The following is a 27,697-nucleotide window of genomic DNA, read 5'->3' on the forward strand; positions in this document are numbered from 1 at the left end:
AATAAAAAAAGCCAGAAGATTAAGAGATTAATGGTTGTATCCTGATAAAAATCCATTCTGCCTTTCCTAGCTTTCCCTGGTCTATAAAGTAATTCATGTCACAAAGTAACTAATATTTCCATAACTTTCAGGCTCTTTACCTGCCGACACACACACACAGACTGAACAGATTCCAGGAAAAAATAAAGGAAAAATTTGTTTCCTTTTGATAATTTGCTTCCTTCTCACCCCACTCACTGTTTTCTCCCTCGTCACTCCCTCCCTATCTCTCCCTGTTTCTCTCTTTAAAGACCCTCCCTGTTTCCCTCCTCCAATCCCTTCTCTCCCTCCCTCTCTTCTTAGTGGCAGTGGTTCTCTAGGCGAGTGCACAGTCAACTTCAACTTGTCAGCAGTGGCAGTGCATATCAGGTTTCTATAGGAGTAAGAGTTAGAGTCACACACCCCTTATTGTGTTAGTGGAGCAGCTGGACTGCACTGTCGAACCAAGGTGAGTTGACAGAGAAAAAAGCTAAATGCTTGCTCTACTCTGCCGTTTCTGTACTTTGATCTCCTCTACATATCATTACCTTTCTGATCTGTCCTCTTTTCGTTCCCTTTTTTTTCTTTTACCTTAAACTTTCCTCTCCCGCTTACACTCATACCTCAACTGGAGGAACTGCTCAGTTTGTTTACATGCACCACTATGTTACAGTAAATATCCTTAGGCTGCTGAGTGTCTGGTATTCATATTCTCTAACAATAATAATAATGATGTTGTGTGAGAAACCAGGTAGACCATTTTCTCTGATTTCAACAGCTTGTTTTGTGAATATAGAGGAAGTAAATGTGTTTAGTTATCTTGGGACCTTATCTTTATAAAGTAATTTGTTTAAGAGAAGCATACCACATACAGCTGACGAGCATGGAAAGATAAGTGATATTTGAATATTGTTTTGTGATGTTCTTCCTCGTTCTGATGAATGTTTTACTGTCTACTCTTCAGAGACACAGAGAATGCAGGTACATGAGGTGGACACAACCTTTCTGTGTGTTTACTCTACAAACTCAGCCAGACAGGTTTTTTCAATCCATCATATATCCTGTGATTTCTTTCCAAGGTCTTTCCAGTAACTTTTAAATGTCAGCACGTCTTCTACTCCCTGATAGAAAGTCTCAGGATAAGAGTAGTATGAAGCAGGAGCTTAAAGGCCACTGTTATTCTCAGACAGGAATAGAGGCGTTGACTTAACATTTAGAGTCCTCATTTACGAAATGTCATTGTTGCGTTCCTTCTGCAAAACAGCAGCACTTCTTTTTTTCAAGTGCCATTTTGTAATGAACTGCGCTACAACCTCTTTGTCTGTGACTCAGTCTGTGGGTTACTGTGGGTTTCTTCTCCAGCCTCTAATTCTCCTGTCTTGTATGAGTGTGTCATTGTATTTAGTCTCTTTTCTTTGTTTCCAGGAACATCAAGACAGAGCTTTTGCCATGAGGTGATCAGTCTGTAAACCTGCTTTCTCCATACAAGTATATTGCCTCCTTTCTCATCTGCCAACATGAGGGGATGGAGGTGGCAGGGCAGCGTTGGACCATTCAGAGCCGGCGTGGGAGTGTTGCTGCTGGGGCTCAGCCTGGCCCAATCAGTTCCTCCCCAGGGTGCCTGTCCGGCAGCAGCGGCCCCACAGAGCCTTACCCAGCCCCGGTACCAGGATACGACAAGGCAGGACACTGGATTCATGAAAGCTCTTGTCCAGTCCTTCCTCCACACAGTCCAGCCCAACCCCTTTCCTGAAGGTCAGTGTCATTCAAATCTTACTCATCAATCAAACAACTTCTTGGAACTATGCCGTCATGTTCAGATACATTGAGTACTTACTCATAGTTTCTGTTTGGGGACATTTGTAACATCATCCAGGTTTCAGTTGAAAGAGCAAACAGGTGCACTGCTCCAATTTAATATTGAAATATTGTGGCTTTCATGCGCACTGCTAGACAAAGTTTTGCTACAGAGGTAAAAGTGAGACATCAAATTTTAACCTTCACTACTGCCCTGTGACAATTTGGCCCATACAAAGCATGACTGGACTGGTTAAGTCAGATTGAGTAAATCAGTGAGGATTCCTATATTTCTCAATCTTTAACCTTTATCTGATTTTTTAAATGTTTTTAAGACACGCCTGTCTTTGTCTGACCCTATGACTTATTGTAATTGCTCCATAAACCCTTCTCTATTTTGTATGTTACTTCCTGCTAGGTGTTGATGTCACTGCCACTGTCGCCAAGTGCTTGCTCATGTAGGAATGATGGGTCTCTTTAAAATTAAACCTGAAGAGTACGGTTTAGACCTGCTCTATGTGTAAAGTACCTTGAGATAACTTTGTTGTGATTTGGGGCTATACAAATAAAGATTGATTGATTGATTGATTGATTGATTGATTGATTGATTGATTGATTGATTGATTGATTGACAAAGTAAACAAACTGACAAAAAACATGAGCCTTTCAAACTCATTGTGGTCATCTTGTTGGATATGACGGATCAAATTTATATCAAGAGCCACTTAGTAATTTCTAAAGAAACTTGAAACATTTCAAAACCTTTTATCATAACCCACAGTTGCCAACAGGTGTTTGAGCATGCTATCTGCAGTCAATGTATGATAAGGCAAATGGCTTCATGGCTTATTGTTCAACTGCAGGTTTCCACTTCACACAAAAGGCCACCATGCTCGGGTTAATAAATGTTAGCTGGTAAACAAAAGTGGTGGAGGAAGTACTCATATCTTTTACTTAAGTAAAAGTTGCAATACCGCAATGAAAAAACACACAACTGCATTCAAAATATCACGGAAGTAAAAGTACATTAGTATTGTCAACAAAATGTATATAATTTCAAAACCGATTGATTGATGTGTTTAATGTTGTCAAGGTAGAACTAATCTTAACACCTTATATGGTTTCTACTCTATAACAATGCATATATAACAAACTGATCATATGTTGTATGTATAAAATATGAATCTGAAAAGTAACTAGTAGCCTAACTATACTGTACATGTGAAATAAACGTAAGGGATTAAAAAGTACATTTCCCTCTGAAATGTAGTGGAATAGAAGTATAAAGTAGTACAACATGGAAATACTCAAGTGAAATAGAATTACCTCAAATGATACTTAAATACAGTACTTTAGTAAATGTACTAAGTAACATTCCACAACTGGTAAACAATAAATGGTTGTGCTATTAAAACAAACTGCGCGGACAGAGGATACACACCAAATGAAAAGACCCCTCACTCAAATGACAACCTGGCATCCCGAAATACATTTTAACTTATGAATTTTAATTACTTGTCTCAGCCAGCTGATTTATTAACTATTAATAAAGTAATTATATATATTTCTAAGTATTAATAAGTATTCTACATTTGCTTCTTCTTGTATCAGTTTTAAGACTTAGAGACTAAGTCACAAATCTTTTGGCTCCTGCTCATAAACCAGTTTCACAATTTTTTCCCAAGAGAAGCAATAAAATCCTCCCTTCTTACACAACACTCACACTCAATTTTAAAGGTGAATCTTTTTTAAAACAGTGCCTAAAAGGAAGACGCAAAGCAACAAGATAATATGCAAATTTCCATAACATTTATGATAGGCTGCAATCTGAAGTGACACAGACAGATGGTGAGAACGACACAAATAGCTTGTGTGAGCAGCACCAGTCTTCTCAGTTATCTTTTGTGAATAATATCCACAATAACAGCGTCCAGAGAAACCATGAATTGCAGGCTTTGTATTATATATTTTTGGTGTGTAAAACATTTAATCTCTCCTGAAAGCTCTTCTCGTTCCCTAGTTACCACAAGATTTAGGTGTCACATTTCCTCTTAAACAATGCAAGAGATTAAGATGTTTGTACGGAGCTCAGGACACATTGTCCCTGTGGCCGGGCTTTTGTACATGGATGACTGTAATGGAGGCCAGTGTGGTACAAAAGCATTGAGTATTCCTTGCCTCTACAAGTTGTTTTTTTGTCCATTCTGTAGTTATGCAGAAGCCCTGAGCCACAAGAAAGTTTTCAACTTATTTTCCTCTCCTGTCTCTTTCTAGATCTGATCCTGAAACTGGTCCATGAGTTTTCCCCGTCAAAAGGGGAGTCAAATCAAGAAGTCATTAGAGAAGTATGTGAATGTAACTGGATTTGAAGTGCTGTTTGCATTTCTAGGCATGGGAAAAAACAGACACACCCTCCTGTGTCCCCATGAGCTGGTAATCTGAGAGTCTTTACCATTAAAGCACCTTTGTGTGTATGTATCCCAGTCTAGTGAAGACTCTTTCATCCACTCTGATTGTGGACTGTGACCACAGTAAAGTAAAACTACTGTTTTGTGATGTCTCGCTGTGTTTGACGTCACAACTGAGCACAAAGATCTGCCACTGTTCTGCTATCCTGGCCTTGAAAATTATACCTTGTGCCGTTTTTGTTGTAACTGCCTCAAGTAATACGTGTCATTTCATGTGTGTGCTCAGATCCTGGTGTATCAGGTGGGTTTCCTGGTCTGTATAGCCATCGGCATCGTGTACATCATTCTGATGCCCATAGTCGGTTTCTTCTTGGCATGCTGTCGTTGCTGTGGCAAATGTGGTGGGAAGATGTATCAAAAGCAGCCGTCCTCCATTCACTGTCGCAGAAGAACTCTGTACTGGAGCGCCTTCGTCACCACAGTTATTATCCTGTGAGTGTGTGTGTGTGTGTGTGTGTGTGTGTATGTGCCCATGTGTGTTTTTGAACAGCATAATGATGTGTTATCTAAAATGAGCACAGAAGGCAACAGCTTGAATTTGCATGCCTCACTGACTGTGTGTGATTCCTCTGGATGAGTATTATGTTCATGACACAAACTGAATTCTGTGTGTGTGTTTGTGTCCTTGTTTGCAGTGCTGGGAACATCTGCATGTTCAGAAGTAACGAGGCCCTCAATGTGAGCGTGGACCAGAGTACAGTGGAGCTCAACAAAACTATAGACAACCTCCACACCTTCCTCACTGCTGTACCTCAGGTAAGAAAGAAACTTCTAGCTTATGGTAACATACAAAAGTCAAAGGTAAGGGAACTCATTGTGGCAGCATTTATATATTGATTTAATTGCTTTTGATCTTTTTTCTTTCAATGTTAAGACCTTAAATCTTGTTAGTATGTCTTTCGTCACATTAAGTCCTACCCCCTACCGTCAATCTGCTGTGAGTTGACAGCTTTGGTGTGTGATGCAAACAGTCAGCCTATTGATTAAGGGCCAGCTCTGTGCTCTGCAGTGTCAATACACTTATCTCAATATACAATGGTGAGAGAGGGTTGATGGGAAAGGCTGGATTGTGTTCTGTTTGTCTTTCCTCATTTGCAAAAGCTTCTTTGCATGATTAGTGTGTGTAATCAGTCCTTGACATACTGTATTTCAATCCATATCTAGTGCATGCACTTTAAAACAGTTTGTTTTTCCTCTGCCTGTCTCCAGCAAATCGACTCTGTGGTGAATGAGAGTGTCAAGACCGTGCAGGAGGTTACACAAAATCTAGATGGTAAGAACAGGGAACTAATAATGTAGAAACTGAGGAACCAATCCTGTTTCCTCTAGCTGCCGCCATACAGTTTCTGTTCTGGTCATTAAAGGTTAAAGATCTCATACCTGTTTGTGTGTGTGAAACAGATATTGGACCTCAGCTGGGTACACAGATCCAGGAACGCTTCAGAGGAACTGTGGACAAAGCATTGCACTCAATTAAACTTCTGGAGCAAGGTACAACTCACCTGCATACTCTATCCTGTTTCAGTAGAAGCAGTATTTTGCTTCTTACTCTGATGTTGAAATATTTAGTGCAGTATGAATTATTCATTAAAAATATTAATATAAACAAAAGAAATTAACAAGTTCAACTCAACAAAATCAAAAGCAACATTATTGGCAACCATCTTTTAAAAAATTTTTTATTGCATGATAACACACCCCCCCCCCCTCCAAAAAAGAAAAGAAATAAGACTTTCATTTGAAAGTATTTGACACATTTGAGTCGTTTAATATTGAGTCTGATCCTTCAATACTTTGGCTCCAAAAAGCCTCCATCAGAATTAATAAAGCAGTTTGACAGCCCAGTAGGTCTGCTTTAAGACTGAGTTTGAGTAAAATATGTGGATGTCCAGTGTCAGGATCAGTGGTAAGACACATCTTCATCTAAAGCGATCTACAATTAGTTTGCCTACAAGATGAAAAAGATGCAAAAAGCTAGTGACATGTCTATTTGTGATATGGGACATAACTTGCTGCTGGCATTTTATAATTAAAAGCCCATCTAGGGTTTCACTGAAATCTGGAGGACATTGTAAAAAGAAATGACAGTAGCCTAATAGTTATGATAAAATGTTTGCAAATCTTCAGTTTTAAGTAATATGAACTGCTAGGCTTGAGTAGTCTCAATGTTGGCATTGTGCACTCTTGTAACAGATAGCTACAAATGAATAAATACAATCCTAAAAAATGTTAATACTTCTGGCTTTTTAATTGAGTAGAGTTATCATTTATTTGGCTTCTTTTCCAAGAAGAAATTAACTGCTGATACATAATTTACTGGCATGTTTTTAACACTGCATATCCACTCTTAGAGTAACACAGAACAGGCTTAGTATAACAACATAAACAAATATCTATTTATTTCTCTTTTTATTTTTTGAAAAGTTTTAGAAACTTCCAGTAGCTGTCTTTTGTTAGCTTTAAAAAATACCTGTTTTGAATTAGAAGCCACGTAGCTTCAAAAACATCATAGATGAATGTCTTAAAATCATTACTTATCTAAATGTGTGGATTCACTGGCTTATATGTGTGTTTTTTACTTGTATGATCAGAAACTCAAAACACCAGTGTGGGGCTGAAAAAGCTGAATTCATCATTGGTTGAGCTGCAGTCCAGCATGGACATCATCCAGGACAGGGTCACTGCTGTTAGGGATGAAATTAACCAGACCTTGTCTGATCCAAAGTGCATGGGCTGTGACACACTGAAGCCAGAGCTACAGCAACTTGCAGTGGACATCCCCATCACTGTAAGCACTGATTAATAACATCAAGTACATTTGTTTTTGTTTTCTTCTTGCAACAACTAATACAAATAAAATGAGGTCAGTCTGAACGTCCAGCCCTATCAACGCTAAGAATCAAAGAATCAGTCCTGTTACAAGTTCAACCAAATGTCATTATGAGCTAACAGGAAACTTCATTTATACAATCAAACTACGTCTGACGCAGGCTGAGAGACAGTGTGACACATGATAACAACACTTCATTTTTGGCTTTGTCTTAACAGCTGATTTGTCATCCTCCTATCTGTTCCTCCTACACTGCTAACTCTGACACACTCTCCTCTCTTCTCCTTTCCTCTCTCCACTCATCACGTCTCATCTCCTCTCCTCCCCTCTCCTCTCCTTTCCTCTCTCCTCTCCTCTCCTCCATTATGACCACAAGAATAAACCATTGAGGAATAAAGGAGCGAGACAGCTTTAAGGATCATTTGAATCACTGCATTTTCGTGCAGCCCTGTATCTGTTTGAAAAAAAATCAAGAATAACTTTCATGTTGATGTCTTCTTTTGCTGAAATCTGCTGCCCCCTTCTGTTTTTTCCAGGTATAGCATTTACAGTACATGTGATTGCTGGTCACATTGTGTATATGTTTGTCATTGGTTGTTCTCCATAGATTCCCAGTCTGAGTGAGTTCGATTCTGTGGTAGATGAAGTAATCAAGACTAATCTTACATCCAAAATTAAGGAGGTCAGTGAATTCTGAAAAAAACAAACCCAAAACAAAACACAATAATATCCCAATATCATTACATCTTGACTGCCTTAACATTTCAGAACAAGTGTATAGAAAACTGTGAACAAATGTAATAAAATGTGAAAAAGGGATTTAATTATTTTTTTAAATTGTTTTAGCCTTGTACACCAAAGTGATGTTGATGTGTGTAACCAGTGTTAAATTACTGGCTGACTGCCACAAAGATACTTTTTTTTCTCCAAAGTCCAGACACCTACGATCATATTTTAAAACTATGTCACTGTTTATTAAGTTTTCTGTGTCTCATTGGCTTGTACTGCTTGTCTTCACTTCAGGTGGAGTATTACTACAACAACATCTCCCAGCAGGTGACCAATGACACCAAGGATGTAGTTCAAAGTGAGTGAGCAAAACATTATTGTCAAATATTGAAATATTAGTCCCTAAATACATTAATTTATTGAAAAATATTAATCTTAATTTCATTTGTGCTTGTTTGTGTGTTTGTGTTTTAGGCAGCAAGAAGCAGCTGGAGGAAATAAAAACACAGATCTCCAAGGTGGCCAGTGACATCCCTTTATCTGTTCTGACCAATGCTTCAGACTTTCTGAATCAGGTGCAGAGAGAACTTGGCCGCATCATCCCAGAAGCTGAGACAGCTGAGCACATCAGGTAATGAGCCGAGGAACCAAAACACACATGATCAGTGAAAGAAAAAGACACAAATTAGTCACTGTGTGTGTACACTTTTTTCAGATGGGGAGTGAGTATAGTCCTGTGCTGCATGATCCTTCTAGTGGTTGTATGTAATGTCCTGGGTCTGTTCTTTGGCCCTGTTGGTTTGAAACCCAAATCTGACCCAACAAAGCGTTCCTGCACAGCAGACTGCGGAGGCACCTTCCTCATGATGTGAGTTCTTGGCTCGGTCCCTTTCAATTTTAGGCTAATGTGCTGCTATGAAGGGCGACGTCAAACTTTTCAAACTGTGGTTTTTGCAGTGGTGCAGGTTTCAGCTTCCTCTTCTGCTGGCTGTTCATGATATTGGTGATACTGCTGTTCTTGGTGGGCGGGAACATGTACACACTGGTCTGTCATCCCTGGAACAATGGAAAACTGCTAAAGGTAGACACGCACATTCAAATACCTGCACATATAACACACATGTACTGGACATACAAAGATGCTACAGGTGGTGTTTTAAATATATTCATTGTCTTGTTCCTGCTCCCCACAGTTTATTGATACTCCAGGTTTAATTCCAGGGCTGGATATAAGTGACAATATAGGAGTTAAAAGCAACATCACACTCTCTGGTATTTATAGGTATGTAATCCTAATCCACCTCTCACAGAAAAATGTGTTTGTTTTATTCTCTGTGTGATTGCTATTTGTTTTGTCATTTAACATCTTGAATAGATACAAATTAAATTAATTTACTTAATGTCAATGTTAACAGTGACTGTGAGAAGAACCAGCCTCTGTGGTCAACACTCCACTTGTCTGAGCTTGTCAACCTCGGAGATCTACTCAATGTATCTAAAGTGAGTTTCCTTACTGTCATTTTTCCATTTGTTATTACTTGATGTTTGAAGTCCAGTTTGAAATTCCTGGCCTTTGTCTGACAAAATGTCACCATTCATAATGTTTGTCTCCTTCTCTCTGTCTCTCTCATACACACAGTACAGTGAGGAGATTGAGCAGCAGTTCGAAAATGCAGTCATCAATCTGCCCGACTTCACGCTTTTGACACCTGAGGATAAAAACCAACTCAGCAGCTTCTCTACCAAGGCTAAAAATGTTGACTTCAATTCTGTCACACAGCAGGTAGGCATTGTTTCACGGGCTTGCGCATGTTTGTGTAGATTTACTGTCGTGTGTTACGTGTGTTTTGCATCTAGTGTGTCTCATTTCTCTCTCCCAGATGAACTTTTCCGGCATCAAACTGAATACAACAGCAGATAAACTTGACAAGCTTGCTGACAATCAAGTGAGTCATGAGAAATTAACATAACACATAATATTGATATTGTATGATTTTCTCTGATTTTCTGCACTTTAAAGAAATCACATGAAACAGAAATGAATATTTTTTTGAATGTCCATGTACTAATTAACTATTTACTTGTATCTAGACAAACGGTGATACTCAGAGGGGGCTCAGAAACGAGGCCAATGAACTGAGGCAAATCCAGATTGACATTGAAACAACCATCTTCCCAAAACTAGTGAGTAACTTGCTCTATCTCGGCTGCCATCTCTCCTCCAAAGATCCTCATTTTTCCTGTGCTGGCCATTCTGACTTAACAGACTTAAAACAAAGACATCCACTTCTTTTGCCTCTAGGAGAAGCTGAATTCAACCATCCAGAGCCTTCAATTCATGACAGAAAAAATCAATGTGAGTACATTGACTAATACCTGGCAGCTATTAAGAATTGAGATGATTCTTTTCTCTTTCTTTCAGTGGCTCATTCTTCTCCCTTTCCTTTTTTCCCCAGGGAACAGTGGGGGAGGTGCTGAGCAACGTGGGAGCAGCACAAGACTTCCTCAACACAAATACGACACAGATCGTCAAGACCGTGAGTACAGCCACGAGTCACATGAGTCAGGAGAGAAAATGCTCCATGTGGTTCCTTTAATGCCTGTGGTCGGTCAGTCATTTAGCCAGAAGGGGTAAGGGTGAAGGCGTCATGGCTCAGTTAGTCAGTGCGGGTGTGTGGCTTGCTGTTTAAACACTGTGCTTGTTCGTTCCACATTATCATTACATGACTTATAGGTAGATAGATAAATAGATAGATATATCTTTATTGTCATTGCAAGTGTACAACAAAACCCTGTTTGAGCAGTAAAATGCAGCATATAAAAAAATTGTACATGTTACAGTTGTACATGGTGTCTTGAATTGAGGTTATGCATGGATTTTAGCTGGTAACTAGAAGCTACTTCCCAGATGTGCTTTAGGAGGTCAGGGTCAATATAACACAATTTTTAAAAATTAACACATCACACACCATCTTCCATATGTGTCACAGAATAGATTCTGAGGTATTACTGTCTGCTACTGTTGTACTATATGAAGCCTCTTGGGTCATGTGGTAGTGGTATGCTGTTCCTGAGTCCAACACACACACACACACACACACACACACACACACACACACACACACACACACACACACACACACACACACACACACACACACACACACACACACACACACACACACTGAGAAACAGTAGTCAGTCATCATCTGCTACAGGATTGACATTAACTTGTAAGTTTTTAAAATAGCTCTACAAGTACAGTCTGTATCATTTAAATTAACCTTTCAATATTTCATGCTCTATATCCCATTTGATGTTTTGAATGCATTATATGAGGTGACTTGGAATTGCCTCTGTGCATGAAATGTGCTGCATAAATAAACTTGCTTGGCCTAATCACAGTGCTATTTCAGTTATTTACGGGTCATTTCAGAGGATTTACCCAGAACTCCACTGGCTGAAACGGCTAGGCGTTCCACTGATTCCTCATGATTTCCCACTATAAGGCAGGGAGAAAATGTGTGGAATTTACTTTTTCTCTCTCTCTTCGGATCCCCAGGAGAGCAGAACGTTTTTGGACTGTCAGCTGAGTTACTTCACCGCTTATGCTGACTGGGCCAATGTCACGGTAAAGTTTGTCATTGTTTAAACGCTTGTGCAGTATTTCTGTGTTTGTGAGTTTACCTTTTTGCACAGTGGCTGATATGTGCACTCCACCTCAGATCACGCAGCAGGTGGGCCGCTGTGGGCCTGTGGCAGAAGCTGTGGACTCGGCGGAGATAATCCTCTGCTCGCAAATGGTGGAGTCTCTGGTGAGGAACAGAAGTTGTTAGTTCCACCTACAGCAGTGCATCTTAATACCCAACTTTCTTTTCATCAAATACACAACAGTCTGTAGAATAGGAGCTAGTTTGAAAATGGTGTTTGTTTAAACTGTTATCTTTCTTCATCTTTGCATTGTATTCACTCACGCTCTCTCTCTCTCTCTTTAGAATGCCTTCTGGTTCAGTATGGGCTGGTGCCTGCTCTTCTTCATCCCCAGCATCATCTTTTCTATCAAACTAGCCAAGTACTACAGGAAAATGAAGTACTCTGATGTCTATGAGTAAGTAGCACATGATATAAACTTACAAACACACGTCTTATAAATCTAATCTCATATCCATGCATTCACATGTTGTGCAACAATCACATGATGGATTCTTTTCACTCTTCTGGATTGACTTTGACTGCTGTTAATGTTTTTCTTCCCAGCGACCACATAATCATGAATCACATCCCACGGGCCCATATGAAAATACCCTGAGAGGGCAGCATGCTGTATGTGCGAGACTGTGCACAAAACTGTGGCATCGCTTAACAAGATAAAAACACACTGCACTCCTGCATAGATGTGGCACATTGTCACTATGGCAAAAAACACAAAACTTTTTAGGGTGGACAGGGAAAGACAGTTATTAAGTGATACAGTATAGTTCATACAACACACACACATCTCAGGGACACACAGGGCATAAGGGAATCTGCAGGGATGATTGTTTTCATCATTTAAAGAAAAACATTTCAAAGAGATTACCCAAATATTTTGTATGTATTTAATGTATTGAGCTGAGTTGAACAGTCAATTCAATGATTCATCCGTTGATTTGCCAATCCACTTACAATTAAAAACAAATTTAAACTAAATTCTTAATTATATTTGCACTTTACTGATGATCAAAGCAAAGTTTCCTATGAAAATCATATGATTCAAGAGATGGATAAACTTTTTGGTGTGACAAAAATGTGACTGATGTAACTGTATGTAAAACTGTACAGTGCAACTATCTCTTTGTTACATTTTTACTATGTTTTTTTGTAATGTCTGATTTTGACTGAATCCTTAATGCTGATTTTTTTTGTACTACTTTGTACTCAGTTGTAAATTATGTTTTATTTTCTGGTACACAGCACTTTACATGGTCTAGTGTGACTACATGTTGTGAAGATTTCTGTCAACACTGTTGTAAGTAAAGCTTATCACTGCTCAGCTCTGCATTTTTCTACCTTTTAGCCGTAACATAAGTGGAATCTCAGAGGTCAGTCAGTATCTATTTTCCACACAAACCATGAAAGGGGCATGCACAGTGCACATTTGATGCTTAGTCTGTCCCTTTGGATCTCACATGAACATATATCACACTCCAACAGTTTATGCACAATCCCAACATACATCTGTAAAGACTTAGTTAATATTATTTTATAAGTGAAGTCACTACTCTGACATCACGGTACGGCAGCTATCTTGCTTGTAAGCATGAACTCCTCACATACATAGTTAACAGTACATTACATTTGTACTGTAGATCTACACAAAGGCCTAGAGACTGGTGACTATGAAGGCTGCAGTATATGATTCACATTATTTTCATACCCATCAAACCATTCAGTGACCCCTCGTACCCTCTGAGTGGGGGCATTGTCATCCAGGAAGAGACCACTCCCATCAGGATAGACATGTTTCATCGCGGGATAAAGGTGAGAACTCAAAACAACTTTGTATTGATTTGCTGTGACCCTTCCCAGCACTTCCCAGACAGTGTTGCATTACTCTCATGCAACACTGTCTCATTACAACAGTCCATCCAAGTTCACACTCATGACACTGAAGAATTTGCATAAGAGAAAATGATAGCAGCTGGTTAACTGGGAAGATGTAAGGATTTAACTTATAATTTTAGATTTTAGACAATAATATTACCTTTGGTTCCCTTTTTTGAATACAGCTCAAATAATCACGGATATACCTTGTGGCAAAAACATCTTTTTTTAATCATGCAAGGAATTTTACTGCAGCTGGATTGATTAAAAATAAAAAAAACTCAGTGTTCTGGTGACAGCACCGAGGTAAACCACAAACAACATGTTGATATAATTTTGGGGACACTTTGTTAGAGTGTAAACACAACAATGTAAACACATTTAGGGGGGAACACTCATGCAGTCTTACATCTTAGTAATGACCCTGGTTGTTTGCATAATTGAAACTCCATCCCTTCAACTGATCTGCATACAGATGAAATAAAAACCTTTGGGGAAAAGTCCAAATTTAATATGAGGAGTTATTATGATCCATGGACTTGTGTATTGTTGAATCATGGTAAATAATACATGAACAGCAGTAGGGTAATTAAAACTGTATACTGCATTAACTAGAAGATAGAAGTATCAGCTTTCCTTATAGGTATTTTGAGTCTCTACATGCATTTGTGTTGCTATTTCTGACCTGTGTGAAACACTAATTAACTCTCGGTTGAGAGGCCCATTAATGTAAGTGATGAAAATGTCCTATAATGCAGTTAGCCCTCTACTGATGCATTCATCCCTGCAACTCAGTAGTCAGCTGTTCAGAGACAGGCAGAGGACAGAGCAGCAGGCAGGGCCAGCAAGTGTCTGCTTATTGTTTACAGGATGCCGTCTATATTTAGAACATATAAATCAATGGCATTACAGCACTGGCACGACTCGAAACATTGTAATATGAGAGGTGATACACAGAAACTCAATCTGAAGAAAAAACAAGTGTGTGGCAAGGTGAGAGTGAAAGAAAAGGAAAGAAGGCAAGATGGAGAAGTAAAAAAAAAAGAGTTTGGCTGAGAGAATGAGGGATGTTCGGTATCAGTTTGACAGTTATAGCAGCTCTCCGTAGAAGACTCTTATTACCCTCCTCTTTTCCATCTCTACACTTATTCCACCTCTGTGATTATATCCTCCCATCCTCATGTGGAACCTGCCAATTTGCTGTGAGGACCAGGGCCTGAACTCTGTGTCCTGCTTCTACTTTTGTTATGATCAGAGTAAGTTAAGAAGCGACCTCTGATTCAGAAGCTTAATGGGTAGCGACTGAACATTCCTCTTAAAGGCCCTGACCATGGAAACATTTGAGTGCATTTACACACTCAAATCCATCTTGTGGCTCTCTCTCTCTCTCTCTCTCTCTCTCTCTCTCTCTCTCTCTCTCTCTCTCTCTCTCTCTCTCTCTCTCTCTCTCTCTCTCTCTCTCACACACACACACACACACACACACACACACACACACACACACACACACACACACACACACACACACACACACACACACACACACACACACACACACAGGACTACAACTGTAAGTGGATTTGTCCATGGAAGAAAAAAAAGCAATGGGGGCAGTGGATCATATGAATGCATTATTCTGTTGTTGGCATAGCTATGCTTTTAAACCAGTACACTGTTTGCCTGTTTTCAGGTTAGACTGAACTAACTGTAAAGAACTGAGTGAACAAAACTAAAAAGAGCACACCAGCCTTGGCACTTTAGTTGTTTGAGACCGAATAGTGTATGATCTGTCAGCTAGATTTAACGTTGTGCAGTCGTGTGAATGGAATATGCTGACAGAGCTAACAAAACAAGAACTACAGCAATTTGTGGCGACAGGGACTTGGCAGGTAGGTGACAATGACAATGCCACAGTGAAATAAAAGGTGTAAATGAACACCAGTGAACATTGTGGGTGTTTTGCAATGGATTAAATTACACTCTATAGACACAGATCAGGTGACTTGAAATGTAAAACTCAGGACAGCAAACAGAAGTGTTATCTTCAGTTTAATAGCATACAGCATTCGTTCATAAATACTTGTACACATTTTTTTTTTCAAATACCGCAAAAAAGAGTATCACCAAAAAAAGTCAGCAACAGTTATCAGGGGAATCCAGGAGGAATTCCTATTTGTTGACAGAAAACAGTTCCAGTAATTAAACAAAATTAATATTTAACATCAACAGTCATAACGTAAGGCTGTGTGGCCTGTCTGGGCAAGTCAGGGAGTTCCCACTGACTTTCACTTGAGCTAAGACACATCTGGTACACAGGAAAAACTCACGGTGCTGTATTGGTTTCAGCTGCACAGAGATTGTCATGCTTGTTCAAGTGTACAAAACCTGGAATGACATTATTAATATACCAGCTGCAGTCAGCAATCACACAGAAGTAAGAACTTAAAATGTTATAAAAATGCAGCTTCTTACTGTAGCTGTTTTCCACATATGAAGCTCAGAGTCAATCTGTTTTGTTCAATACAGCCAGCTATTTGTCCAGAGTGCTGAGACACAGCAGAAATGTGACACTAACCTGTAAATGAAGAACAGTGCTGTGAAAGGCATTCTGATCGTTCTGCAGCATTTTGGAGTCAGATTGTCAGAGGAGGTTTTCTGTCACAGGAGTTATCCTTTATCATTTTGGTAGTTTTCCAAAGATTGATAGAAAATAAATAACAGTTTGTTTCAGAGGGCTTCATATTTACATACAAGAAAAAAAAAAAACATTTTCTTTTACTAAAAAGCATAACCAAAGACATCAGAGAAAGATGTATGAGTAGGTACTTAAATATACTTTTGTTTACAGCACTTAATCAGAACACATTCATTTCAACAGAAGCATCAAAAGTATGGTAAAAACAATACTGACTGTGGGGATACAAAAGTGCAATCAGTTTCAGAGCAACTAGCAGGGGCAAGACAGAGGGCCTAACATCTCTAATGACATTAAACTGACTGGTTCCATGAAGGAGGTCGTACACGGTCTTATGCAAGCACCAGGCCGACTGTGTTAGTCACAACGTGCCTCACTCACACTAGGATCCTAACAGAATTACCTCCGAAATTGAATTTAAAGTCAACTGTGAGTCACTTTTACTTGGTATTCTGTCTGGAATGTCCTATGAGCTGGACTGCCAAGGAGCACAGTGGACAAGATGGTGTCTCGAGAGATAGAGAGAAAAATGAACAAGGAATGGAAAAACAGAAACAGAGAGCAGACTGTTTTGGGTTTGGTTTATAGGTTGTACACGGTCTGGTTGAGGCCATAGTAACCAGCTTAATGTTTGAACAATCATAATATGTTAACCAGTCAGTAAAGGAACCTTGGACCCCCTCTCTCCTCTTCTAAATCATACCTCACTTAAAACAAACACTTAAACACAAAGGCCAGATTGTCTGGATAACACTCAGTAGATTATCCGCTGTGTGAACACACTCGGACATCAACAATCGAAAGGCAGCTAAACTTGGCTACAATTAGCAGACGTCAGTTATTTTAAAAGGCAAAGAGAGATAAACCCCAAAAATGGGAGTTAGTGGCTTTTAATTCAATACATCATTATTTATTGATGACATTCTGATAGAGGCTAAACTAATTTGATGCAATAACTTTCTTATCCACGTGCATTTAACGCTGAAGAGATAAATAACTTTGCAGTACATTATATACACATTAAGACTTGCAATTAACTGCAGTATGTACACTGGTAAGATCTTCAGTAGTCATTTCAGTTTCTAGTAGTCGTACTTCATATGACATTACCGATGAGTTTAAAATCACAATGACAAATATCACAAGTAACTGCATTAACATGATATTATGTTGTTTATTTGATTGTCATTACTGTTTAAACCGAACACACACTGCTTCATAGTTTGTTCAGATTATATGTGGAATGTTTTGTGAGAGAAAGTTTTGTTCTCCATTTTGTGCATATTATGTGGAGTCAGACTGGGTTTGTAGGTAGAGCCATCCTAGCCCTTTGGACTGCTGTGTGTGTGGACAGGGGCTGCTCAGGTTTTTGTGTAAGAGGAGTTGTGGTGAGGTTGTTGTCCACAGGTGAGTCTGTGATGGGGTCTGTGACGATATTCTGTCTCTCCACAGGCTGACGAGGAGGTGCTGGAGGGGGATATGATGGGGACTGGAGGATATCAGCGTAGCGCTGACTGGGCTTGGTCTCCCTCTGAAGGACTTTTCTCAGCAGAGGTTTAAGCAGCCCAATGGTCAACTGACTGCTCTGCAAGTCTGCAAAGGTAGCGGGGGATGTGGAGGTTGCGTTGGACATGGAGAATGATGAGGGAGAAGGGGTGTTAGGGCAGGGGAGGTTTTTCAGCACCAAGTTAAGAATTGTGGTGACAGTGAGGTCCTCCGGGCACAGTGTCCACAGAAGGTCCAGGTAGGGGTCCAGGTCTCTGTGCTGGGCCACCTCACAGAGTAGGGTCGTAAAGATCTCCTTATTGAGCAGCGGACTCTGTTTGCAGAACTTCTGAGCTACCTGTGTGACCCGCTCCCACTGCTGCTTGCAGATGAGGACCCTCAGAGCCTGGAGGATGGCGTTGGGCCGCCCGCTGACCAGCAGCAGCTCCACCTCCAAGTCCTGATGCTGCTCTCTGTCTGGGCTCAGGCTGGAAAGAACGCTCAGCGCTCTCTTGTAGAGGGGCACATTATTCTCCCCGCTCTCCCCTCCTCTACCACCTGAGAAGCCCCAAGAGGAGGAGGCCAGGCTCAGGCCCAGGCTGGCAGAGCCCTGCTGCTGCTGGGCGAGGTCCAGGAACCTCGGCAGCCAGGTGGGCTGGAAGTGGAAAACTGAGCAGCAGAGGAGCTCAAACACAGGCAGGGCAAATGGGGAAGTGGAGCTTGTAGAGTTGGATTTACAATTAGTGAGGTGACCACCTTTGAAGTTGTGCTTGTGCTTTAGCCCACCATTTGCGAGCAGGGGGGAGGTTGGGGAGCTGGAGGTTGGAGTGGGAGTGAGGACAGTTTTCCACACGTCTGGGGGAGCCCTACTGGACAGAGAGGCCTCCCCATTGTAGTGCAGCTGTAGGGCAGCCTGCGCCGCCCTCCACGCCTGGCAAGGGAAGATATTGAAGATGGAGTTGAGGTAGAGCAGAGACTCTTTATCCAGCTCCAAGGATGCCAGCAGCCTGGCTACTTCTTTCTCAACTAGACTGTCACACACCGCCTCCACCTCTTTAACATTTCCTCTCACTAAGCTCCCCTTCACCTCCTCCAGAGAGACTAGAGCCTTTAGCTCAGCCTCCAGAGAGCCCATTAGTTTGTCTTGCCCTGCAATACATCCACCTCCTCCGTTCTGGGACAGCTCTACGCTCCTCTGCTTTAACCCCGTGCTTAGGTAGCTCCTGAGAATGGAGGCTAAAGAAATGGGAGCCTGGAACCTACCTCCTTTCTTGAGGGCATCCACAGTAAGCTGGGTGCTGCTCAGGCTCCTCTGCTGGTAGTATTTACAGGCCTCCTCAAAGACTGCCTCCACCAGGAGGGCTTCAGGATGGATATTCTCTACTGTGCTGAAAGGAGATGGCTTCATCTTAGAGTTACAATCTCTGGTGTCTGTCTCTGGGTGCATCACCACAAAAATTCCAGTTTCTGAGAGCAGGTGAGGTATCCATATGTCAGCCTTGTTTACATATAATAACCCCTCCCTCTTCAGTATGATCTTTTCCAGCTCTCTGCCACAGTTCAAGTCTATCAGATGAAGATTTTGCCCTATCACAAGTGCCAGGGTGTCCTGGTATACGCCGAGGCTAGTGTGTGTGCCGTATTTCACCAAGCAGTTGTCTGCCAGTTTGTATACCTGCCGCAGGATGCCGTCTTTCTGCAGGAGACACACCCAGCCGGTGCTGAGCAGGAGAAGCAGGCCCCCACAGGGTGAGGGGGAGAAGTCGTAGATCTCAGGAGGTTCAAGAGCTGATAAATACCCCAAACAGTCCGTCACCAACCTCCTGAAGTCAGACTCTTTAGCAGACAGCTTCTTCAGAGGGGTATTTTTACATGTGGTGCTGACCCTGAAGGTGTCATGGCGAGGGTGCCAGGAGAGGAAAAATTTGGAGATGCTCAACAGAGGCTTCACTTTGATGTCAGGAAGGAGATGCACATATTCACCTGAGCTGACCACGGTAAATTTAGGGTTGTTGTGGAGGGCGATTTTCACACCACCCAAGCTGACAGCACCATCCTCCACCTCAAAGTCCCTTCTGCAAACACAGTATCTTAACTTATTCCTCGTGGAGGTGAGGGCAGGGGAGCTTTCAGAAGGCGGCCTCTCCTCACACCAGATGATAAGATTAGAGCAGGCACAGACAGATACCACTCGGGCTCGGGGACTGTTGCACAAGTCTGATGTTTGCAGGAGATGCCAGCCACCTTTGCACTCCTGGAATCTCCAGAATTCAGCTTTTCCATTCTCATAAACCACTGCCACAGCTGCTGCGTCTCTGATGCTGCTGCTGTTATTATTATTGTCCAAATATAAAATATCCACAATGGACGCGGTTCGTTTCAAACACAAATCCAGTTTCTTCTGGTTCTGGGCAAGCTGGGGTCTTTCATATTTGTCAAAAGTCACAAGACCCACCTTAGGCTTGCAGGGGATGACATGGATGTGACGTCCATCTGGGCTCAGGCGAACATTTGACAGGCTGTTTTTATGTTCGTTATGGATCAGTTTGAGGGTCTCAATCAGCTCTTTACTGCCAGTATAGTCCCCGAAATCTGACAGCTGCTCCAGCATTAACCGCGCCATGGCTCTCCACACCGAGTACCGGAATGTAGCGTTGTAATTAACTTGTTATTAGCGTATTAACTACTAGCTTGTGTGGCACACAAATCTGACCTCGGACTCCGGAGAGGCTAACTAACTGAACGGCATCCAGCTCGGTCCTGTGACAGCCTTCATCCCGCTGTGAACGCGAAGGGATACATCCTCCGAGCCCGCTAACCTCATGTCAGTACACGACAAATGAGCCAAACTGTTGGTTGAAAGTGACAGTAAGCGCTGAATAAGTTTTAAAACACTGATCGAGAAAGGCACTTTGGTCATTCCGATGCTAAATTAGCTCTCCCCTGACATCACGGGATTGTTAATTTCCGGATACCAGCGGTGTTTTGCATATGGGGAGGAGCCGCGTCACGACGTAAGCAGGGCAAAGATTTTGTACAGGCGGAGAGAAAAGTAACTCCCACTGGCTGCAGTGGTGTGTTGAATCCAAACGGTAAAGATCTTGTATTCCACCTGAGTGATCTATCTTTTCATCTTTGTTTTAAACAACAACAACAATAATAATACTTCTAATAATAATAATAATAATGATAATAATAATCAGAGTTGGGAAGGTTACTTTGGAAATGTAATAGGTTACAGATGACTAGTTATCCTATTTAAAATGTAATAAATAATGTAACTAATTCAATTACTTCATCAAATTAATGCAATTTATTACATTTGATTACTTCTAGGTATAACAGCCCACCAAAATCTAAGTTCAGGTGTTTTTCATGGATACTGACATGATTTATAAGGGAGATAATTTCTTATAAAGTAAGATTTATCTCTCATTTAAAAATGTATTCATTAGTTCATGTAGATTTTGGAATATAAAATATATAAAAGTCAAAAGTCTGTCATGGGCTTAATTGGTACTGTTATACCATTTAAGCCCCTGTGTACTCCAAATAAGGTCCATGTCATGATTTATTTACAACATTTTTAAAAAATGGATTTCAAACAATTAAAAATAGTAACATGTATTAAGTAACATATTAAATAGTAAAGTAAGTAAGTAGTACAATTTAAAAAAATTAGGAAAAAACCCTCCGCCTGAGCAAAATCTTAAAGGTCTGACTGACTTCAGATGTAACCCCCATTTGTAATCATCAGCATTTTCACACATTTTTTTTCTCAGCAACTGTAACGGATTACAGTTAAATTTATTTTGTAATTAAATTATGTAACGCTGTTACATATAACTAGTTACTCCCCAACACTGACATATTATCATATGATACATTACTAATAGCATTTTACTGTTGTAGCTGGCTGAGGTAGAGTTAATTTATTCAACTTTACATACAGTCAGGTATTTGTGGCTCCCAATCTGGGGGTTGGACCCTTTACAAAGGTTGACAAGATAAACCTACAGGGGTCCTGGTTGATTGATGGATGACTGATGATGATTAATGGGGAAGGAATGGGGAAAAACAATGTTCTGCAAAACAAATCAGTATTCATTGTTTGGCACTGTTTCAAAATATTTCCTTTTACATGGAATATTGGAGAGTTTGGCCTCTTTAAGCCTTGAATGAATATTAAAATTCACCACAATTAATTGTGTCAAATAAATCTATCTATGAAACTAAAAAGGGGGAAAAGTACTGCGATTGCTATATGACACTGACAGTACTAAGAACTGAGCCCACAGTGGATTACGGTTTATTATCTTTGACAGTTTTCTCTTTAGCAGAAGTAAAATCTAGTTTTACTTCTCTTTTTCTTTTTAGGTTTATCATTGCTTAGAAAAGTCAAGAAAATATTGAACAAACAGTATTTCTCTTTTTGTCTCCCTTTGTGTATATTATTTAGCTTTTGATCCTGCCTAATATGTATCAGTTAATGTTTGGCCTCCTCTGCATGTTGTGATGTAGTCGGATTCTTGTTGGCAGCCATCTAAAATGTAGCTGAAGATGCTTTTGGTCAAAAAAATATACATGTTTTACATCAGTATGTGCTTCAAAAACATGAATGGCCAAAAAGCTATCTAGAGCCTGTCTTGTATGGGTGTGAAGATAAAGACTTTTACACAGACTGCTGGTGCCATTTGGCTGAAAACAATTTGAAAGCTACAGTAGGTGAGTTGAAGATAGCACCTAGATAAGAACAAATGAGGAACTGTGTTCATTTTCTCCTCTGCTTTGATAGCATACTTTGAATATATTTTTAAAACGCTAACTCCTACAGTGTAACTATGGAAACTGCTTTTACCTCCACAGATCTGGAGGCAGGAGTCCATCTTAACTGGCAAGAAGAGAAACTGAGAAACTGTTCCAGTACATGCTTGTTCATTTTGGCAAGAGCCTGCGAAAAAAGAAGCTGATCAATAATAACCTCCTCTGGGTTAACACCAACCTGAGAGACCACCACACGTAAATCAGCTTTGTGTCACATCCTGCTTCATACCACACATGTGGTTGCAGGAGGATTAGAAGAGTGATATTGATCAAGCTTAGACGAATCTGTAGAAGCCTTGTTTGTATCTCAGGAGCTTTTGAAAGGAAATATTACAAACAACATGTATCAAAACAGGCCTGAATGACTCAGTGTTGATTCAAAGTAAATTTCTTCCTGCTGTGAGGGCCCTATTTATTTCTATGACAAACTTTTATGTTGCACGCTGTGAAGCTGTGCCGGTAGATGCATTGACATTAAGATCCACAGACACAGATGATATACGTGGGAAGGCTGGCTGTGGCACACACCTGTTAGCACTATGTATATGGTAGATATATTACTTGATCAAGCATATGTTTTGTCGGCAGCATGTAGAAGCTTATGCAAATCAACCTGAGGAGCTGACAATTACGTTTTCTTTCCTTCACAGAGAGTAAAGCTGGTGCTGCATGGTTTGTATTTAACTTTTCTTTGACTTAGTGAACTCTTGGTTTGTTTAGATCTCACCTGCACAAGTATACTCACAGAAAACAGTTTGCTTCTCAGTTTAAGAAAAATGTGCGTTAGAGTTTCTTTTGTATATACACTGTTATACAAACCCATAAGGGAATGCTTTTAAGATCACCTTTGTGATTTGAATGAGAGCAACAATTACACTGTTAAGGATTAAATTTGATACTAGCATTTGATAATATTAAACAAATTAGCAGACAAGCTTGTGACACCAATTATATAATCAGATCATAGAGACAGTTCCACTGTCTCTCTCTCTCTGTTTCATAACTATCTATGGCTTGACCCAATTTGTCTTTTTCAGTTTATTCTGCTGCAAAGTTCAGATGACTGGATCAGTGAAAATGAGTACCAAGGATTATTTTTTTGCTGGTGCAGACATGTAAGTTCCTTTGATATCCAGGAGGAGGCAGTATTGATCTTCACTCACGACACGTGGGCGACTCGAAAGATCAGTGTACAATCAAAAATGATTGAAAATACCTGCAAAGTGCTCACTAGAATAAAGTAATACATGTATCATGGGCTCTTTAATCATTTCTTTGTCACCCTGAGTGCACAGTCCATTGAATCCTACTCTAAAGCACTGCACACAACACTCACTGTGTGTTTCGATGAATATCACATGTCTAAACAAATGCAGAATCACAAGGCTTCTCTCACTTACAGTCAACTAAAGTTGCCCATTACATCTTGTGACATTTATTGTTTCTGTGTTACCTTTTTCTACGGCCACTGTTCTCCAGTGTTGGCAGTTGTGGAGGTTCTAAGATCCTTGCTTAAAGGCTGTAATTAAAAAAACATCAATGAATGTTCTAACATTTTCCATTCACACCTCCATTTTAAGGTGTTTCTTCATATGTACAGTTTCTTCATATGTTCTTTGTCTACTTTTCTGTTAAAGGCTGAATGGAAAAAGAGAGAACAAGTGTGAAAATTTAACTTGCCGCTTTCCTTTAAACTTTCTCTTACCTCTCAAACTAGATGAAAAATTACTTGAGTGAGCTCACTTGACATTACTCTTCTTTCAAATCTGGTGCTTTTCTTGCTTACAGCTCTTTCCTATATGTATATGGTCTGCCTGCATTATTGAGCCAGAAAGCACTATAAGGGAGGCAGGTTACTCCTTCATACCAGTGTGTGTTTGTGTGACTGTGTATTTATATCCTATTATGTCTTTGTGTCATTTCTTATAAAGTATATGGATGCAGTATGTTATTCAAACAGTAGATTCAAGCCCTGCTGCCTCCAGACAGGCTTGTCTTGGACAGAAAACACCTTCTATTAGAGAGTGTGTTTAGTCTGCTGTGCCTGTAGACAGGAAGATAAAGTCGTCTGAAGACTAGAGGGGGTTGGAGACTGGGGAGATTTCCTTTTTGAGTTATATAATAATATATAGAAAATCACTGGCTGCAAAATATTGCTGCACAGGGTAGAGAAGATGGGTAAGCTGTCAGCTTTGCATACCCCCAGGAATGAATTATTTTAATTTGAGCAAAATTTAGAAGCAAGGAAGTCTGTAAGAGTGCATGTATGAGTGGGGGAAAAGCTGAGAGAAATCATGAGATTTCACAGTCTGTTTGGGATTTGTGTAAGATGCTTCTTCCCTGTGCTGCTGCACAAGTATCTGTTTTGTCAAATGAAAGTTGCAGCTGCCTGTCAGCCTCCTGTCTCATGTGAGAACAGGCAGATATTACTGTCAGTTTGCGCTTGCTGTTGTACAGCTGTCATGTTCCTCTCTCTCTATCCATATCTCCCTTTGCTTATGTAGTTCACTTCACTGGAGCATTTTGTCTCCAGCTTCAAGAGTCTTTCATTGACTCTCCGCTGTGCTGACAGAGGCATTGTGGGAGCTGAAGTCATCCATCATTTTTTTTTCTTTCTCACACATAACTTTTATACTTGGAGCAGAGTAGAGACGAACAGGAATAAAATAATCCTACGTAGAGGAGATATCAATGAGCAAAGATGGTGTTGAATAAGAACATTGCTCAATATAACTGCTTATATTAATATTTCATCACATTCCACCAAAAAAAAAGTACAGTTATCTATCCTGCTTTAAACTCCTTAAGTGGCATTGCTTTATATGTTTGTGCTAGAAATTGTGAAGAAATAAAGCAAACAAAATGATCATGGTACAGCCTTAATGAAATGCGTATATAAGTGGTTGATGGATTTGAACAATCTGGAAATGTAATGACCAGAAATCTTTATGAGAAAACTTCCTCATCTCGATTTGCAGTGGTTGAGTACTCCAATGGCTTTCAAGTTAAATCTTTTTCTCTCCAGTGCTTCATTTTCCGAGGCTTATAAAATCCTTTAAGCGGTAAATATTTTTCAGTAAGATTACATTCTAACAACCGAGCACAAATTTCAGCATCTTCTCCACAATACTGACTGCTTAATGAATTTGTGTGAGCGCATGGAGTGGCAATTTATGACAGCGAGAAGAGATGAAACGCAGGAGAGGGAAGCTTAGTGGTTCATTAGGAAGACAAACAGACTTGGGAGACACTTAAACTGAACTTCAACAGAGATGAGTAAACAATAACAAGCTGAATTAGATGTTATTGGCCATGATTTTGGCATAATGAAGAAAGTTGTCAGAGAAAAAATTTAATGACAATTTCCCAAAATTAGTGAAATCCTTGAAATGAAACCTCTGCTGTTCCTCAAATGAACTCAAATGAGAGGTCACAGTAGTGGTGAAATGTCTGTAGAATTGTCACTCTGATGAACACACTTGTTACAAATACCCTGCCTAATTGGCTGATTAGATAACAGGCCATTTACAATTGTCTGTCCCTCCGCATTTAGCACAAGCTCTTATCTCAATGATCCATACCCCGACTCTGAGCATAAATAGCATTTGCTCTCACATCACACCATTAATCGGATTCATGGCCCTTGGCTCAGCGCTGGATGTTTTGGAAGCCCTTTTCTTCTTTTACTTGTCTCCAATCTTTACATCTCCTATTGTGTCCTTCTCCTCATAAAAAGGCACACATACTTGTCTGTAGTGTAGTACCGTGTGTGACCACAGATTGGCAGTACGTGCATTGCCTTAGACGCTACAATAGCCGCAGGTTGGTCATGTGAGGATAAAAGGTCTTGCCATCACTATATTTACTCAGTGCTTGTTGATTGAATTGTTTAACTGTATCTAGGGGGTTTAAGGTAGTCCATATGCCATCAAATCCTACTGTGACAGAAGAGCTTTCCAGCCAATAACACAACTCTGTCTCCTCTGTGTTTCATAGCTACGGAAACAGGTGTGAGTCACTGTGCTTGCTGCCGCTGCAGCTCAGAGTGTACAAAGTCTCACTGGAGCAAGAGATCAAACAACAGGATTCAGCCTTAGCTTCCTCCTTGCCTTCCTGTCATTTCACTTCACTGCCTCTTCATTAATCAGCCTGGAATTGTATTAAGTTTTCCCTCCACCTCTGGTACTTTTACGCTCTCTTACTCTTTCTGCTTCAGTTTCTGCCTGTCTCCCCTTCTGCTTCCATCCCTCTGTCCCAGGATCAGGTGTAATTGCTGTTGAGATAAACCCTCCGATGCAATTTCTCCTTTTTGTCTCTGAAAACATCCGCCTCGCTTCGGCAGCATGGAACAGTCAAGCGAGTATCAGTGTAGCCTTTGATCACAGGGAACATCCTCTCCTCAGCCTTGGCCTAATTTAACTAGATTTGTATCCGCAAAACCTTGATGCTGTCACTTAAAAGGCCTCCACCTTGGCTGCATTCTCAGTTGAATTTGACAGAAATCTCTGCACAATCAAATCCTCTAAACACAAGTGGTGTGTGCATGTGTGCTTACGTGTTTTGAGCATGTTGCTGATGGTTTTTTTTTTTAAGTTTGCCCCACTTGCAGTGAAACCTGCAATGAACCTGTGCATGATGAGACCCTCAGATGATGAGCTGGGAAATCCTAATGTCATGTCATGTCATTAGAACTCTGTGGCATTTGCAATTGTCTGCATGTGCTTTAAGCAATTGCCTTTGTGTGGCTGTAATATTTTATAGGTGGCAATGATGGCTCTGATAGAGATGCAATAACAACTTCTGCTTCTCTAAATCTCAACCCCCTCCTGCCCGCTGTCGTTAATTGGACAGTGTACTCTTCTCTAAGATGTCTGCATATGGCACATTTTTTACCTGATTCAGCAAGAAAACATACATTATAAGTGAGACATATATTCTATATGAGGCAGCTTATTATAAATACCAAAAGTCAGCTGCCATGAGATCAGACTGACTGAGCATGTAAATGAAGCAGACACTGATGCTGATATTTAGCAGGTGTTTTGTTCTTAGTTACAGGTTACTAGGATAATTTATTTTTTCTTTGTTTTACCAATCCTTTCGACCAGAAAAAAACCCATTGTACACACACCAAGTGAGTTTATAGGATCATGGAAATGCTGCTAAAAAGAAATGTGGATAGAAAAGAAACACAAGCAGTCAGGTTTTAACAAAGCCTTGTGCTAGTCAAATGTATTTGGAAGAGAAAACAAAGGTAAACACAGTAAA

At 40.3% G+C, this 27,697-nt stretch overlaps 2 protein-coding genes across 2 annotated transcripts; one reads left to right on the top strand and one right to left on the bottom strand.

Moving 5' to 3' along the window:
• Window positions 1–403: 403 nt before the first annotated feature.
• On the top strand, window positions 404–12,831 carry prom2 (prominin 2). Its single transcript, XM_062430576.1, has 24 exons — window positions 404–487; window positions 1,444–1,773; window positions 4,090–4,160; window positions 4,510–4,715; window positions 4,919–5,039; window positions 5,493–5,556; window positions 5,685–5,774; window positions 6,875–7,071; window positions 7,721–7,795; window positions 8,137–8,200; window positions 8,317–8,473; window positions 8,558–8,710; window positions 8,800–8,923; window positions 9,036–9,124; window positions 9,258–9,342; window positions 9,482–9,625; window positions 9,723–9,788; window positions 9,934–10,026; window positions 10,145–10,198; window positions 10,299–10,379; window positions 11,405–11,473; window positions 11,568–11,657; window positions 11,838–11,950; window positions 12,100–12,831. The coding sequence occupies exons 2-24, from the start codon at window positions 1,536–1,538 to the stop codon at window positions 12,149–12,151; spliced, it is 2,496 nt and encodes an 831-aa protein (XP_062286560.1). The 5' UTR covers window positions 404–487; window positions 1,444–1,535; the 3' UTR covers window positions 12,152–12,831.
• A 4,558-nt stretch (window positions 12,832–17,389) lies between these two features.
• On the bottom strand, window positions 17,390–20,525 carry LOC133991808 (BLOC-2 complex member HPS6). The gene has a single exon (XM_062430370.1). The coding sequence runs from the start codon at window positions 20,226–20,228 to the stop codon at window positions 17,415–17,417; it is 2,814 nt and encodes a 937-aa protein (XP_062286354.1). The 5' UTR covers window positions 20,229–20,525; the 3' UTR covers window positions 17,390–17,414.
• Window positions 20,526–27,697: the final 7,172 nt, after the last annotated feature.

The sequence above is a fragment of the Scomber scombrus genome, chromosome 12 (assembly GCF_963691925.1).
Source record: "Scomber scombrus chromosome 12, fScoSco1.1, whole genome shotgun sequence".
Classification (NCBI taxonomy): Eukaryota; Metazoa; Chordata; class Actinopteri; order Scombriformes; family Scombridae; genus Scomber; species Scomber scombrus.